The sequence below is a fragment of the Patella vulgata genome, chromosome 1 (genome assembly GCF_932274485.2).
Source record: "Patella vulgata chromosome 1, xgPatVulg1.2, whole genome shotgun sequence".
NCBI classification, from domain to species: domain Eukaryota; kingdom Metazoa; phylum Mollusca; class Gastropoda; family Patellidae; genus Patella; species Patella vulgata.
The window spans coordinates 45,928,855-45,946,816 of NC_065879.2; the positions used below are offsets into that span (position 1 = coordinate 45,928,855).

Sequence of the window (17,962 nt, forward strand, 5' to 3'; positions counted from 1 at the left end):
GAAAATTGCGTTTTTAGCTTGTGGACCCTATAGAGGTCATAATTTTTATTCGATTTAAAAAAACGCATTATTATATCACCGTTACACACTAAGAGCGACTGACTTCGAATTTTGTGAAAATCGGTCTAAAATTGACAGACAAAATGGCCGCCGTTCGTTCTCAAATAGCGTAAAAATATGGTACGGTATATCAAGGTTGTGGACCCTATAGAGGTCACAATTTTTATCCGATTTTGTTGAAACTTGAAATGTAAGTTTATAACCCAAAGATCTTGGTTCCTTTCGATATTCGTGCATATCGGACCGTAACTTCCTGAATTATGGCCCCTGATTGTACAAAAAATTGCGTTTTTAGCTTGTGGACCCTATAGAGGTCATAATTTTTATCCGATTTAAAAAAACGTATTATTATATCACTGTTTCACCCTAAGGACGTCTGAGTTCGAATTTCGTGAAAATCGACCCAAAACTGACAGACAAAATGGCTGTCCTTCGTTCTCAAATAGTGTAAAAATACGGTATATCATGGTTGTGGACCCTATAGAGGTTCCCTTTTTATACGCCACATTTTCATGTGGACATATATTGTCGTCGCCCCTATCCGTCCACAATTTGTTTGTGGACTCTCTTCAGGTCACAATTCTTGTCCAATTTTGACGAAACTTGAAATATAGGTTTATCCCCAAAAGATCTTGGCTTCTTTTGATATTGGCATGTATCGGATCGAAACTTCATGGATTATGGCCCCTGTTTATACGAAAAATCACGTTTTTAGCTTGTGGACCCTATAGAGGTCACAATTTTTATCCGATTTTGTTGAAACTTGAAATGTAAGTTTATAACCCAAAGATCTCGGTTCCTTTCGATATTCGCGCATATCGGATTGTAACTTCTTGAATTATGGCCCCTGATTTTACAAAAGATCACGTTTTTAGCTTGTGGACCCTATAGAGGTCATAATTTTTATCCGATTTAAAAAATCGTATTATTTTATCACCGTTGCACCCCAAGGACGACTGAGTTCGAATTTCGTGAAAATCGGCCCAAAACTGACCGTCAAAATGGCCGCCCTTCGTTCTCAAATAGCGTAAAAAATATGGTATATCAAGGTTGTGGACCCTATAGAGGTCACAAATTTTTATCCGATTTTGTTGAAACTTGAAATGTATGTTTATAACACAAAGATCTCGGTTCCTTGCGATATTTGCGCATATCGGACCGTAACTTCCTGAATTATGGCCCCTTATTTTACGAAAAATCGCGTTTTAAGTTTGTGAACCCTATAGAGGTGACAATTTTTATCCGATTTAAAAAATCGTATTATTATATCACTGTTGCACCCCAAGGACGACTGAATTCAAATTTCGTGAAAATCGGCCCAAAACTGACAGACAAAATGGCCGCCCTTCCTTCTCAAATAGCGTAAAAATATGGTATATCAAGGTTGTGGACCCTATAGAGGTCACAATTTTTATCCGATTTTGTTGAAACTTGAAATGTAAGTTTATAACCCAAAGATCTCGGTTCCTTTAGATATTCGCGCATATCGGACCGTAACTTCCTGAATTATGGCCCCTGATTGTACGAAAAATCGCGTTTTTAGCTTGTGGACCCAATAGAGGTCATAATTTTTAACCAATTTAAAAAACTGTATTATTATTTCACTGTTACACCCTAAGGACGACTGAATTCGAATTTCGTGAAAATCAACCCAAAATTGACAGACAAAATAGACGCCATTCGTTCTCAAACAGCGTAAAAAATAAGGTTGTGGACCCTATAGAGGTCACAGTTTTTATCTGAATTTGTTGAAACTTGAAATGTAAGTTTATAACACAAAGATCTCTGTTCCTTTCGATATTCGCGCATATTGAATTGTAATTTCCTGATTTATGGCCCTTGATAGTAGGAAAAATCACTTTCTTGTTAGCTTGTTCTCTATACTATCCATCTCTCGAAAATGTGGGCGTATCCTGCCTAGCAGTCGCTGGTTGTGTTGATCGTATACAGGCCGCAATTCTGAATGTATCAGCTTGGAACTTGGCGTATTACTTATAGCCTGAGGGCGGCAACTATTAATTTTGGTGCATGTCCCGACCCCAGGGGGTAGACCATGCCCAATTTATGTGTTTAGTGCCCGAAGGACACAATTCTGAATGGATTATCTTGGAACTTAGTATACTTTATATCCTTTAGTCTAAGAACAGCAACTATTGATTTTGGTACATGTCCTGACCGCCAGGGGTGTGATACCACACCCACTTTTTATACGTCCACATTGAAATGTGGTTGTATATTGTGGTCGCCCTGTCCGTCCGTCGGTCCCGGCGTCCACAAGCTCTAGAGGCTACAGTTAATATCCAATTGATTTTAAATTTATACACAGTGTTTGAGGTTATGAGACAAAAAAATCCTATTCATTTTCAACGATTTCTGATAATTACTGCCAAAGTTATGTCCCTTGATCACTTTGAAAAATCTTGTGACGCTCTAGAGATTAAAGTTATCATCCGATTGACTTTAAATCTATACACAGTGTTTAAGGTCATGAGATAGAGAAGCCTATTGATTTTCATTGATTTCGAATAATTATTGTGAAGGACAGTGTTTAAGGTCATGAGACGATGAAGTCTATTCATTTTCAGCGATTTTCGATAATTACTGCCAGAGTTACATGTATGGCCCTTGATCACTTAAAAAATCTTGTGGACGCTCTAGAGGACAAAGTTAATATCCGATTGACTTTAAATTTATACACAGTGCTTAAAGTCATGAGACGAAAAAGCCTATTGCTTTTCGGGCAATTTACGATAATTACATCCAGAGTTATGGCCTTTGATCACTTTGAAAAATCTTGTGGATGCTCTAGAGGCTAAAGTTAATATCTGATTGACTTTAAATTTATACACAGTGTTTGAGGTTATATGTTACGAAGAATCCTATTGATTTAGCTGCTGTGGGCGTATGTTTCGTTGCCTGGCAACCTATCTTTATATTTTTACCAAGTTTGCGGTTTTTGAGTTTGAAATAAACCCAAAATAAGTAAACGGGCTGACTTCGAACTATGTAATTGTATACGGCTTGCTCTCTTTAAATAAAAAGTCGACTCAACTCAATTCATGTCATTTGTTCTACTCTCAATTTTGCTAATCTCTGAAAGGATGATCAATTTTCTTATTGAAAGACTATGTACTTTCTTGCGATTTTAATGTTGAAAATATGTACCGAATAGTTTAGTGTTGCATATATATGAAAGTTTGGAGAACCTTTTGTACTTTCTGTAATTCATAAAGAAAGAATTATTTAAATTAATGTTGTAGAGTAGTAGATGTGGGATCAGAATGGAGAACCTTTAGTAATGATAAAGATGCTAAGGATGCATCTCGTGTTGGAGCTGCAGAGGTAAGTTGATGTTACTTAGTCATTTTATGCTTTGTATCACACCTTTCAACATTCTATAGACTACATTTTATCATCTGATCTTTTTTTATGCCCACAGACAGACTGTCTACAATTTCTTGTGAATACTCTATAGATCACTGTTTTTGACTTGCTAGGATTATACATTGGGATATAATGGTACCCTATTAATTTCAAGAATGTGTTGATTGTAAATCATGAAGTTACATGTATTGCCTTGTTTGTGGAGTTAACTTGAAAGCTTATGAAGAACACACAAGACAGAGTTTGAAGACATTGATTTTAGAGTTACATTATGTAGCAGGGATGACTTTACGTCTGGTGGGCTTGTTAGCGGCTCTGACAAGCCCATCGCTATGTTTAAATATGGTATATGTAAGTTCAATTAGTGTGGCAAGAATGTCTATTTAATTTCAGTTTGATTTATTGCCACAAACAAAACTTTGGGACAAAATATTAGGACAAGGGGGGTTGGATGGCTGAATGCTTCGATTCCCCGGTTGTATGTGATAAGGGTCGCCTGTCCAACCTCGCTGGTTTTCTCCAGGTCCTCCAGTTTCCTCCGACTGCTAAAGACCCCTACGCACAAGCGAATTATTGAAATAAAATTGAACGATATGTTCATCGGGAAATGACCTAGTATGTGTTGAGTGGATGTTAAACTCTTTCTCTCTCTCTCTCTCTCTCTCTCTCAGTTTTAGGCCATGAAACTTTATCCTGTTACTTTGAATTGCAGAATTCTTTATTGGATGGAGGAGATCTATCTACTATGATAGCAGCAGCACCAGGAGCAGACGACTCAGGGTACAGAAACAGACGAACAGTAAGTTATTTTTCTAGCTTTTAAACAAACTTTCATATTAATGGCTTTGCATAGATTCATCATTAATCGTCAAAATGTGTTTGAGGGAGACCTGTCAACCCTCCTAAATTTCTAATTTTATTAGGATTTGTCCGGGGGGTGGGAACTTTTTTTGCAATACCACAATCAAGACCATTGATATCCCAATAGTTCAAGAATTATTTTTCTATTATTTTTTTCCCCCTCCTTTCGAAGAAAGCAGGGGACTATTAAGAGTCATTCCACAAGAAAACCATGCAGAAGGTGGGAAGGTGGGGGTCGGCAGATCAAGTTTATCCTGGGGGGGGGGGGGGGGGGATTTTATGGACTTCTCAAGACTACTTCACAGCCAGGAGGGCCAATCTCAAAATCTCACCGTTATTGAGAAACAGCCTCTGGGTGATTTTTGGCCAATTTTGCCATTTTTCAGGTCATTTTTGGTCAATTTTCAGCCACCTAGTGTAACGGGCCTAGGGTTTGGATGGAAATGGAGGTGATTGGTGATGTTAGTGGGGGTCTTCCTGTACCCCAGTGTGAAGACCATAAAGTCGCATCTATTCTCTGGGAGTAATGATCAGCAAAATTGTAACATATGGCGACTAAAACTGAAAATATACACCTGCGAAAATTAGCTGTAATTTCTATGATGCGGGGGTAGATCAAAATATCGAAATGGTTTTAAGCACAGCTCGACACACTCTATCGATATAAAAAATAAAATCTCTGTCACCTCTCTTCAATCAATGCGAAATAATAAGTCAAAGTTGGTGAATTTTCCCTATTGTAATCTCTTATTCTCTATGAAATGACCAACTACTTTCATTCAGGGTATGCCAGCTTTCTCTGTTTCTTCACCAAATCATTCGCCAGCCCTCGCAGGTAGCAGCTTGAAACCCGCTCGAGCAAAACTAGTCTCTTCGATGATGATTGGTATCCAATCCATGATGACTGCGCCCGAGACCGCAGAAAATTGTGTTTTTTCTTCATTGATTGATGATGGCTGTAAGCAGCACTACCAGTAGCTGCAGATGATGTAGCAGTGGCAGAGATGTCACCAGTTCCAACAGTAACCTGAAAGAATCAAACCATATAAAATAATTTACTAAACTTATTTCTAATGTACTATTTGCAGGGGGCAACATTTGTACATGTCCTTCATGTACAAATTCAGTTTTAAAATGCCCAGCAAGATCCATTTTGGGCTTCGAAAATGATCATATGATGAATAAGGCTGGGAATTGATATGAAATTTCAATATCGATTATCGGCAAGAATTTGTCAGCGATTATTGATAATAATCGATTATCATTCTTCCGGAAAAACCAAACTTTACCGACCTCTTATTTGTGTTGATCGAGTTACAGTAGTGTTATTATTCCTAGTCTAATAATGTGCCGATGTACGTAAAAAAATCAATTAATGTAAAATAATTAGTTGCTAAATGTAGGATTAACTTGAGTATTATTCTAAGTTTTGTCCTTCATGTACAAATTCAGTTTTAAAATGCCCAGCAAGATCCATTTTGGGCTTCGAAAATGATCATATGATGAATAAGGCTGGGAATTGATATGAAATTTCAATATCGATTATCGGCAAGAATTTGTCAGCGATTATTGATAATAATCGATTATCATTCTTCCGGAAAAACCAAACTTTACCGACCTCTTATTTGTGTTGATCGAGTTACAGTAGTGTTATTATTCCTAGTCTAATAATGTGCCGATGTACGTAAAAAAATCAATTAATGTAAAATAATTAGTTGCTAAATGTAGGATTAACTTGAGTATTATTCTAAGTTTTGTTCTTGATTCATTTGAACCTTTTTTTTTATTCCAATATCTCCGATAAATACAAAGACAATACATGGTTTCTCTTTGCAAGTTACTGGCGATCACACAGTGTTACTAATAATAGAATAAAATATAATAGAAGGCGTCTATTGATTGGACAATAAAAAAATAATTACCGGCTTTCAAAGTAGAATTTTTATGATTGGCTAATTTTGACGAAAACCAAAGTAGAATTCTTCCAAGAAATTACGAGAGATATAGATATTTTTCCGGGAAGCCAAAAACGTGTTTGGTATGGGCTGTATCTGACATGATTTAGTAATAAAAGCTTAGTTGATCATTAATAATACAATTAGTTTTATCGTGAAAGCAGACAATTTCTCTACAAATCAATCAAGAGCAAAGAAGGGAGATAATTCTAATTTTACTATATCACGTGCGATCGTCATTGTTCACAAAGTGCGTGACCTATTTTAGTTTCAACTAGTAATAACAACAAAAACAACGAAAATATTAAAATAATGTATTTAATCTTAAAGTTTAGTTTTTTTACAATAATATATATTTAAAATGTGCCAGTTTGTAAGCAGAGGGGGAAAATAGTTGTTGTGTTGACGTTGTGTATTCGTTCATTCGTCTGCATGCCAGACTACGGCAAGTTCAGTCATGTGAAAGTGACCGTAACTTGCCGTCAGAAGGTAAATATACCGATAATCGATATTTGAATTTCAATATCGATTATTGTATCGCTAAATAACTTCTACCGATTATCGATTATATCGATATTTTTGCACAGCCTTAATGAAGTTGAATTTTTGACCCTATGCCATATTTTTTATTTCCTCATTATGGGCAGCATAATATTTCCGGCATATACATAGAATTAGAATAGAAGAAAAAAATTCTAAAATGAACAAGAATTTTTTAATGCTGCCAAAGTTAAAAAAAAAAAAAAAAAAAAGGAGCAGAGAGCTGGCCTTTAGTAAAGGTGTTACAACTATTTCAGACTCACTTCAGCTGGTTTGAGGACTTCTGAAGCCCATCGTTTAACTCAGTCAACTGGAGTATCACTGCACAGCTGTTTTCTGCTAATTTGATTGTGGTCGAGCACACACACAAGGTTTCCATCGATATTTCAAAGACACAATTTCTTCCCTTTTTTTTTTTCAATAGTAGTTTATTTCACAATCATAGCCGTTCCAATAGGAATAAGTTGATTCCAAGTGACACAGCGCGGTCTTTGTATGGCTTCTCCTTAGATGTGGCAGCATGCATTCTTTTGGAATATTACGTTTAATGCAGCTTCGTCAAGAAATCAGCTCCCATTCGGTTCTCACATCACTTATTGCTATGTGATGTGCTAAGGTGGGCCTTAATGTCCTTAGTACATTATTTCAATTGCATGAAGTGATTCTTTTGGTCATATCTGGGATATGTACCACATTTAATGGCCAAACGTGCGCTTTCGGGCACGGCCATCTTGGATTGGATACCAAGCCTCATCAAAGAGACTAGTTTTGCTCGAGGGGGTTTCAAGCTGCTACCAGTGAGCGCGGGTGAATGATTTGGTGAAGAAACGTAGAGAGCTGGCTTACCCTGAATGAAAGTAGTTGGCCATTTCATAGAGAATGAGAGATTTACAATAGGGAAAATTCACAAACTTTGACTTATGATTTCACATTGATTGAAGAGAGGTCACAGAGATTTTATTTCTTATATCGATAGAGGGAATCGAGCTGTGCATAAAACCATTTCGATATGTTTACCTACCCCCGCATCATAGAAAATAGGGCTAATCTTCACAGGTGTATATTTTCAGTTTTATTCACCATACCTTACAATTTTGCTGATCATTGCTCCCAGAGAATAGATGCGACTTTATGGTCTTCACACTGGGGCACAGGAAGACCCGCACTAACATCATCAATCACCACCATTTTCATCCAAACCCTAGACTCGCCACAATAGGTGGCTAAAAATTGACGAAATATGACATGAAAAATGGCAAAATTGGCCAAAAATTACCCAGAGGCTGTTCCTCAATAATGGTGAAATTTTCAAATCGGCCCTTCTGGCTGTGAAGTAGTCAGGGGGAGTCCATAAAATCCCCCGGAGATGAACTCGATCTTCCGCCCCCCCCCCCATCTTCCTGATGCTGCCCGATTTTGCATGGTTTTCTCATGGAATGACTCTTAAAATGTGTCTGTCCGTCACACTTTTCGGGACACAGTAACCCATCTATCTAAAGTGAGCTACAATGTTCAAACTTGGTATGTGTTTATTAGGTCAATGCCTCGATGGAGTTTGAAGATGAGCATTTTCTGCTTAGGGTAAGCAGAGATAAGCAATTTGATTGGTTGATGCTTTGGGACACGATAACTTTAGTTCTGATTAATTGAGAGTGATGAAACTTCAATACCTTGACTAAGTTCGATAATGAGCATTTTCTGCTCAGGGTAAGCAGAGCGATAAGCAATTTGATTGGCCGAGACTTTGGAACACAATAGCTCTCCTTCTAATTGATCTAGAATGTTCAAACTTGGTGTAGGCATTCATTAGGTGAATGCCTTGATGGAGTTCTATCTGATTGGTTGATGCCTTGGGGCACGATAACTTTAGTTTTAATTAATTGAGAGTGATGAAACGCTGAGTATACATTGATTATATCGTTATCTTGACTAAGTTCGATGATGAGCGATAAGCAATTTGATTGGTCAAGACTTCGGAACATAACAACTCTGCTTTTAATTGAGGTAGAATGTTTAAACTTGATGTAGATGTTCATTGGGTGAATGTCTTGACTGAGTTCAATGATTTACATTTCCAGCTAAAGCTAAGCAGAGCTAAGCAATTTCATCGGTCGATGCTTTGGGACAAGATAACTTTGATTATATATGGTAGAGAGTGATGAAATTTAGTGTATAGTTGATAATCAGTTTGATTGCTTGATACTTTTGAAAAATATAAATGTGCTATTAATTAATATGTGTCATCTATTTATTTTGGGATTTCGGCAGGGGACATCAGTCTCACTGTTGACTTGTTCCTTCTGCTTTTATTCTCTTATAAAGGGAGAAAGCTTTTCACTACAGACAGAGAAACAAATGGTCATGGCTTGGCACCAAAATCTGTATGCGGTTGACAACCAAAATTTTGAGATACACAAACTTGAAGAAGCATACTAAAAACATGTATATTGTAACTATTCGCTGTACATATCACCGGAACCAACCTGATAACTTTGTTATCTTTCCGCCTCTAAATCATGAATAATATTTACCAAAACCTGGTACAAAATGTTAATTCAAACCCTCTTCGTCCATTCTAGACCAAAAATCAATAAAAATGAGCTTGCAAAAGAGCAGAAAAGAGACAGAGAGAGAATAGTTGTAAATAGACGACCCACAATTTGTGGGTACCGAGATAGTGAAATTTAATGGTGGTCTGCCTCCTATGGTTTTAAAAGTTCATATACCATCAAAATTCTTTTCGTCATAGCCTCCTCACGTTTATTTTTGCAACATTATTATTATAATACAGAATCCAAAAAAAAAAAAAAATTACTGCAGATTTTATGTGCTGTTTTGTATACTGAGTTATCAGGTTGGTTCCGGTGATATGTACAGCGAATAGTTACAATGTACATGTTTTTAGTATGCTTCTTCAAGTTTGTGTATCTCAAAATTTTGGTTGTCAACCTCATACAAATTTTGGTGCCAAGCCATGACCATTTGTTTCTCTGTCTGTAGTGAAAAGCATTTCAGATCAACGAAACTTTTGGGAAATATTGGAGCCCGGGCAAAGAGACCAGAATTAACATTGAAGTCAATGGGGAAATTAATGATGGCCTTCCTCCTGTATGAATCGGCATGATAGGACAAGATCAAATAGTTGTCTCCCTTTATAAGAGAATAAAAGCAGAAGGAACAAGCCAACAGTGAGACTGATGTCACCCGCCGAAATCCCAAAATAAATAGATGACACATATTAATAAATAGCACATTTATTTTTTTAAAATTGACATTCTTTTACCGTTTTCTACAAAATGGTTCATTTTTTACACTTTGTATGTGGGATGACCTGTCATTCCTCTTGCATGATAATTGGCATCGTTGTAAAGCAGAGAATCTCTAGTGTACAAATACATGTAGGGTCAAATTAATGTCAATGAATTGATTTTGAACGGATACAATCAAGTTTTAAAACCCCTAAAAAATATAAACCACCTCCGCTTGTTGCTGTGCTGTTTACACAACTCGTTTGCTGATTGGCCCAGACACCGAGTGAAAAGCATTATGGTTACGTGGCTGACTCAAGCGGGCGATAGATATTTGGTTTTGGCAGTAATGTTTTTGGGTACCTACGTGCGATTCACTCTCATAAGTGGCAGACAAAAATTAATTCTGATCGTATATAGATTGCCGTTGAGTGTTAATCCAAACCACGTGGCTGATTATGTAAATTAATCGACATACGGGTGGGTGTCTTTGAGTAATACTAATTAACTGTCACAGGTCAATGATAAAGCCGTCGACAACTCCTTATTTACTCTGAATAATTAATCCAAGCAGTGATTATCTGATATCTCATATCATCTTTAAAAAAATAATTTATATTCCTTAAATGGAAATAAAAAAAAAATGGCCAATAGGAAATCGTCGGATCAAATTTTTACTACGATTTTCGTCTTCAGCACCCCTGAAAACCTGTGGAAAGATATATTCAACAACAAATAGCAAATAAATGACCTGGTTGCTATGGGATTTTGTTTCGGAACATACCAAATCTTTGACTTGCTTTTTCTCAAAACTTACTTTTGTGAGTTGGGAGCTTCGAATGGACAGAGCTCAGTCAATTTTTGCCCATTTCAAACAAACTATACATCAAATTGAAGGTAATGAGTTGGAGAATGTGAATTTAACAATAACTCAATTTTTATAAAATTTCCTTACTACGACTCAGTATGGCATAGGGGGTCACATTTGTTGGTGCAAAATAAAATGCCCGGTTATAATTCAAACACAAAATCCAATTAATGCTAATTTTGAGTCAATATACATGTATGTTTGACAATTGAATATCCAAATAATGAAATATGATTTTCAAGAAAAGAGGTGGAGTGAGTCAGTCTAAATAAAAATGAAGACATAGAAATTTCTCTGCAAACACATAGATTTTACTTGCTCGAGAAGGGAAATGCAACATTTTCAAGTTTTAAAAGATTAGAATTGTGTTAAGCCAGAGGATCACAGCAGCAAAATGCATATCACTCAGCAGTATACATGTGTATGTACATAATTAAGACTAAATTTCTTAATTTTCAAATTTCTGTGAAAATATTGATGCATTTCCAAAATCTAACAAACACATGGATCCTTTCCAAATTTCTGTGAAAATATTGATGCATTTTTGATATACATGGATCGTTTCCAAGTTATTTAAATTAAAGATATATTATGTAAGATTTAGATAAAGAGCTAGCCATTCTTGCTATAATATTTTGAAAATAGATAATGTAAAATGAATAATTTGAAAATTTCATTCAAATTACTCTATTGCGAGCGAAGATATTAGCTTTTGAAGGTTTGACAAGACGTGTGCAATAATTTCAACCACTGTACTGTTTGTTCAAAGCTAATTCTCGCTCCTTCTTTTTTAAATTAAATCAAAATATGGCTGAACCTTTCTAATCTATTTAATATCTCTTCTTTGATTGGCATTTTATGGCAAGCCAAAGCTGAATTAATTGCAAGACCGTTTTTCTGCATGGATTTGGAAAGAGAAAAAATCAAGTATAACAATTTTTTTCCATCACCTTCCAAGCATTTTTTTCTGTACAAAACGACATATAAAGATTCAATAAAGATTATTTTTTTCCATTGCTGCTCTTGTATTTTGTTATAGTCAAGTCAATTTATACTGTTCATGGAAATATTTTACCACTATATTCGGTTTTTATAAACAATTCAACAAAATTATTTTTCACACGTCAAGACAAAAAAAAATACAAATGTCAAGACGAAAAAATTCATATGTCAACACTAAAAAATTCACATGTCATGACGGAAAAATTCACATGTCAAGACGAAAAAAAAATTATATCACGAGCACGTGACCCTTCAAGAGCATGTGACCCGTCAAGAGCACGTGACCACAAAAACGTAATATTTAGGGTGCATGCCCAACCCCCAGGGACAGTGCCACACCCATTTTTTTTGTGTGTGGCTGTGTGTCGCCTACAGCCCACAATTGTTAATAGATCGTCTTGAAAACTTTTTATACTTATTCCTTATACCCTAAGGCTGACCTCTATTATTTTTGGTGCATCCCTGACCCCCTGGAACAGAGCCATGCCCAATGTCTGTGTGTCTTGTGTTTCGCCTACAGGCCGCAATTCTTAACAGATCCATTTGAAACTATTCATACCTATTCTATACCCTAAGGATGACCCCTATTGTTTTTTGGTGATTGCCCAACCCCCAGGGGCAGTGCCATACCCATTTTTATACGCCCACATTGTGGACGCTCTAGAGGTCAAAGTTAATATCTGATTGACTTTAATTTATACACAGTGTTTAAGGTCATGAGACAAAGAATCCTATTGATTTTCAACGATTTCCGATAATTACTGCCAGAGTTATCGCCCTTGATCACTTTGAAAAATCTTGTGGACGCTCTAGAGGCAAAAGTTAATTTTCGATTGACTATAAATTTATACACTGTGTTTAAGGTCATGAGACGAAGAAGCCTATTGATTTTCAGCAATTTCCATTAATTACTGTTAGAGTTAAGGCCCTTGATCACTTCAAAATATCTTGTGGATGCTCTAGAGGCTAAAGATAATATTTTCGATAATTACTGCCAGAGTTATGGCCCTTGATCACTTTGAAAAATCTTGTGGACGCTCTAGAGGCTAAAGTTAATATCCGATTGACCTTTAATTGATACACTGCTTAAGGTCATGAGACGAACAAGTATATTGATTTTCAATGAATCTTTATGACTTGAACAGCTAAATCCATGATGTTAAAAGTTTCGTATACTAAACGTTAGCATGGGGCAGAACTTTATAAAAACCAAACAAATTCTAATAGTTTTCTCATAATTACTTAATGAGTTGTTACTCTTAATCAGATTTTCATTACCGAAAAAAGTAAAAATATGCGACTACTCTTGTTGACTACCCGGACGATATAGCTGCTGTGGGCGTATGTTTCATTGCCTGGCAACCTATCTTTTAATTGTGTCTGTGTGTGTTGCCTACAGGCCATGATTCTTAATGGATCATCTTTGAACTTCGGATATGTATTCCTTATAGTTTAAAGACGACAACTGCATATCCCGATCCTTTGGGGCAAAGCCACCCCCAATTTTTGTGTTTGTCGTTTATAGGCCGCAATTCTGAATGGATCAGCTTGGTACTTAGCAGATGTATTCCTTATAGTCTACGTGTGTCAACAAATGATTTTGGTGAATGCTCGACCCCCAGGGGCAGAGCCACGACCAATTTTTGCCTTTAGCGCCCGAAAGCCACAATTCTGAATGGATTATCTTGGGTCTTGGTATGCATATTCCTTATACTCAAAGGACGGCAACTATTGATGTTGTTGCACGACCCCCCCTCCTCCAAACCCCCCACCCCCTGCCCTTTCGGCGGTGCCACACCCACTTTTTGTTGATATTGTCTGTAAATGATATACAGGTTGCAATTATTAACAGATTTGGATCCAATTTGGAAGGATCCAGCATAGGGTTATACCTTTATATATTGGTCCATGTCAAACCACGAGCGGCAGAGCCACGCCCAATTTTTGTGCTTTTTGTCTACAGGCTTGAATTCTAAATGGATTATCTTGGAACTTTGCATATTTATTCCTTATACCGTAAAGACGACAACTATTTATTTTGGTGCATGCCCTAACCCCCACTTTTTTTGTTAATATTTTGTCTGAAAATTTTGCAAAACAAACCCAACACCTAGCCTTCTTTGCCTCTTGTCATATTACAGCCATTTCATACTTCATTCTCTTCATTTTAAAAAGTACCATATCAATGAAAGCAGGAATGTGGACGAATATTGCAGTGTTAGAGATGATCTAGTTGTAGTATGAAATGCCATTATATAGCAAGCCCGTGGTGCCTAAGTTAAAATGTTCAAAGCAATGATCGTAGAATTATGCCGCTATTGCCGAGAATATCAAAATGAATATCAAAAGTTAACCTCTTTTTTTTTAATAGCTAATAGGGAGCGCTTTCGGATGGATATATTTTTGGTGTGTAAGACACATTTAGTTTCCTGGTCACTAAATATTTCTTTGGGTTGGAAAATAATTAAAAATGTGTGACGAAGACCACATATGTGACCGATTCTTACAAAGGAAAAGGAGTACAGATTAAAATATTGTGTGATCATGATTGACATTGGTACAGAGCCGATTCAGGGGAAATGAATAAGAAGTAAACATGAATAATACCCACTGCGACCATGTGATTTATAATTTGCAATTTCTGACAATTTTTGTGGAAATAAAGTCTGCAGTTTGCGAGAGCTATTATGGAGGACTACGGAAAGCAATAAAATATGCACCTCAATTGGGATTGAGGACACTATATTGAGGTCAACGATGAAGCGCTGGAGCAACAGCACGCCTTAAACATGAAGGCATGGTAATATATTTAAAAAAAACTGTTTTTTTCCAGATAAGTAGTTCTGACAGAACCCTTATAGCTGCATTTAAGGAAATAGGTCAAATAGCAGATAGATTAAATTTACCTAAAATGATATCTGTAAGTATAAGATAATATAGTTTAATATCAGTATTCCAGGCCTTATATCTGTCTATGAAATGGTTTGGAATACCCATTTGAAATATCTGAAATCAAAATGTCAGGGTACATATGGATTTCCTCAATGGCTGGACCTTCATTTAATTACTCTGTCCAAACAAAACATACAGTAATGATTTTACCTTCCGTTAGAAATCATGCAGAATTTTTGTGCAAGATTAAATTTACCTTTGACAGTCCTACAGTACCCAATCCAGTCTTGCCTCTTAAGACTGGATTACAGGGAAAAGGTGTCTTATTAAAGGGTACAAGGATTTGACACACTGCTATAATGAGGATCGAACATGCAAACGCATATTTACAGTGGTGCCATTTCCTTCACGCACCTTTATGATTATGTTGACTGGCAGTCTGTTCGAAAAATGCTTCAGTAATTTTGATGTACTGTGATTTATTGTTTGTATTTTTGTAGGATCGAGGCAGTACTTTATTTAAACAGGTACATGAAGGCAAGTCATTACGTGGTAGAAGTAATGATGCCATTGTTTCAGCCTCTATGTATATAGCATGTCGACAGGAGGGTGTTCCTAGAACTTTCAAAGGTAAACAGTTTTCTATTAAACTTTACATACAGGTTGATATTTGCACATATTTAAATTTTTTCTCCCCTGCCTTTCAAAGAACACAATGGACTATTAAAATCATATTGTCTCTATTATGTCAGATTGAGCAGAAACTTTTGATACTTTGGAACATGATAACTTTGATTCTAATTGAGTGCGAGTGATAAAGCATTGTATGTAGTTTAATTTCATCAATACATTGACGAAGTTCGATAATGAGCATATTATGTAAGTCTGGTAATGAAGTAATCAGCTGTAGGTGAGGTACTGAAATGGCTATTATTATCTATTATTATCTATCTCAAGTCTCATGTCTGTACCTCAGTACTAAAAGTATTAATATGTTTTTTATAGAAATTTGTGCAGTGTCCAAAATATCCAAGAAAGAAATAGGCCGTGTATTCAAACTTATTCTTAAAAACCTTGAAACAAATGTTGAATTAATTACAACAGGAGATTTTATGGTGAGTTGTCTTTCTTTCATCTGTACAATAGTAAAGTGAGAGAAGTACTTTGACAGTTTTACCATTGACAGCAACAGAGTCAAATGCTTTTAATTTTAATGAACTAAGTATAGGTCTTGGAATTAAGACAACCGTGAAACGTCTAATGGCAAACAAAATGAAAGTAGAATGAATTATTTGTATTGCTATGCATATTGTGTATTGCAATATATATCAAATGGTGGTCAAATATGTATATCAAATAATTTAATTTGACAGTATTTAGATATGTGTACTCTGAATATATGCAGTAGATTTTCACAGAAATACAAACTTTCAGTTTCATATGCAGCTACATGTAGTGTTAGGTCCCAAAATTAATGATATCCTTGAGTGCCTGGATAGCCATATCTACATTATTCCTTAAGTTACATTGATAAGTGATCACTTAAACCATGGAATGATGGAACTCCTTGTTGGTTTTGTTTTGCATGTAGTGTGGTTCTCCTGCACTAACTATTACAAAAGTTACATAAACCTATCGAGCCAATCGAGTGATCACTTCCAAACAGCTCAATATTTTGACCTGACACTTTCAAATAAGCTATTCGGTCCATTTCTTTATATTTTGATATTTAAATTTCAAACTTGAATTGAAATTAAATCCACTTCTTTCAGTGAGTAGCCATGCTTAAATAATCTTATTGTTTTTCCAGTCTCGGTTCTGTTCAAATCTTTGTTTGCCGATTAAAGTACAGAAAGCTGCTACTTGTATTGCTAGAAAAGCTGTGGATATAGATCTAGTTCCTGGGTAAGTTATATACCACAGGCTACTGTCATACTACATTATACCATGATGTCTCTGCCAGGGCTGGGGTTATGGTAATGGAATGTAATCATTACATTTTTTAAGTAATGGCCATGTAATGAGTAATGGAAGATTTCAAAAGTAATGAGTAATGGAAATGTAATTAATTACATTCCAAAAATCATTTAATGGTCAATTACATTTCAATTACTTTTCAATTACATTTTATGACATATATAAATATTTCCAATATGACAAGCCTCAAATTTTATAGCACCGAAGAAGTAATTAAGTGTATCTGACACAAATCCAATTCATTATAATTCTAAAAAAAAAAGATTTAAATCAGTTTTAAAAAATTATAAGAAAAATAAGAAGGCATTAAACATTTTCTTTATTACTATTTATGTAGGAACCTTTTTTAGACATGTAACCTAAGAAGTGGATTTCTGATAAGATGTATATTATAATCAAAGATTAGTACTAATTTGCAACCAATCACTCAGTCAATCAATCAATCAGTCAGTTAGATTAAAAGACAAGTATCTCATCATTTTATGGTTACTTAAAACTAATATATATTTTGTTTAGAGTCATGCTGAATAATTTACCATTTATTATACAATATATTATAGAAAAACTATTTGGACTGATTAAATTTTTTTAAAAATTACTTAAAAGAAAATACAGTTAATTAACTATAGTTTTGATTCATTTTTCAAGTCATACAGTGAAAATGTCAGTTTTTTGTCACCACTGCCCGTCACTATAAAATTTGCCTTGATGTTTTAATTGCTAGAAATAATAATTCATAAACAAACAAACAAATTAAGTGAATCAAGGATTATTTTGAGTTTGATTTTGTAGGTACTTCATGGCAGAAAAATAATGTTGTCTTTTTTATTTCTATGAAAATGTTTTTTTATTTATATAGTCATAAAGTAATGGGTAATGGTAATTAATTACTTTCAATGTAATGAATAATGGTAATTAATTACATTGCTAAAAATCAGAAAGTAATTGTAATGATTACATTTAAAAAGTAATGGTAATGGTAATGTAATTAATTACATTGGCAATGTAATGGCCCCAGCCCTGGTCTCTGCTGTGTATCATGTTACGTAAATCTGATTGTAAGAGAGGATTTTATTTTTGCGTTTTATTTTGTCAAGGTTCAAGTTTATACATTTATCTCATCATCTGTTTATTATTGATGTTTACATGAATATGATTACTAATTGTGCTTGATA

The 17,962-nt window shown here is 35.3% G+C and overlaps 1 protein-coding gene across 5 annotated transcripts in view; it reads left to right on the forward strand.

Moving 5' to 3' along the window:
• LOC126808015 (transcription initiation factor IIB) overlaps positions 1–17,962 on the forward strand; it is a 55,456-nt gene that overhangs the window by 19,469 nt on the left and 18,025 nt on the right. For all 5 annotated transcript variants that reach the window (XM_056100109.1, XM_050533030.1, XM_056100114.1 and 2 more), the window contains 6 exons: positions 3,321–3,402; positions 4,157–4,243; positions 14,752–14,838; positions 15,311–15,440; positions 15,816–15,925; positions 16,621–16,715. In XM_056100109.1, the coding sequence (XP_055956084.1) occupies positions 3,321–3,402; positions 4,157–4,243; positions 14,752–14,838; positions 15,311–15,440; positions 15,816–15,925; positions 16,621–16,715 (591 nt within the window). The remainder of the gene's footprint in view (positions 1–3,320; positions 3,403–4,156; positions 4,244–14,751; positions 14,839–15,310; positions 15,441–15,815; positions 15,926–16,620; positions 16,716–17,962) is intronic.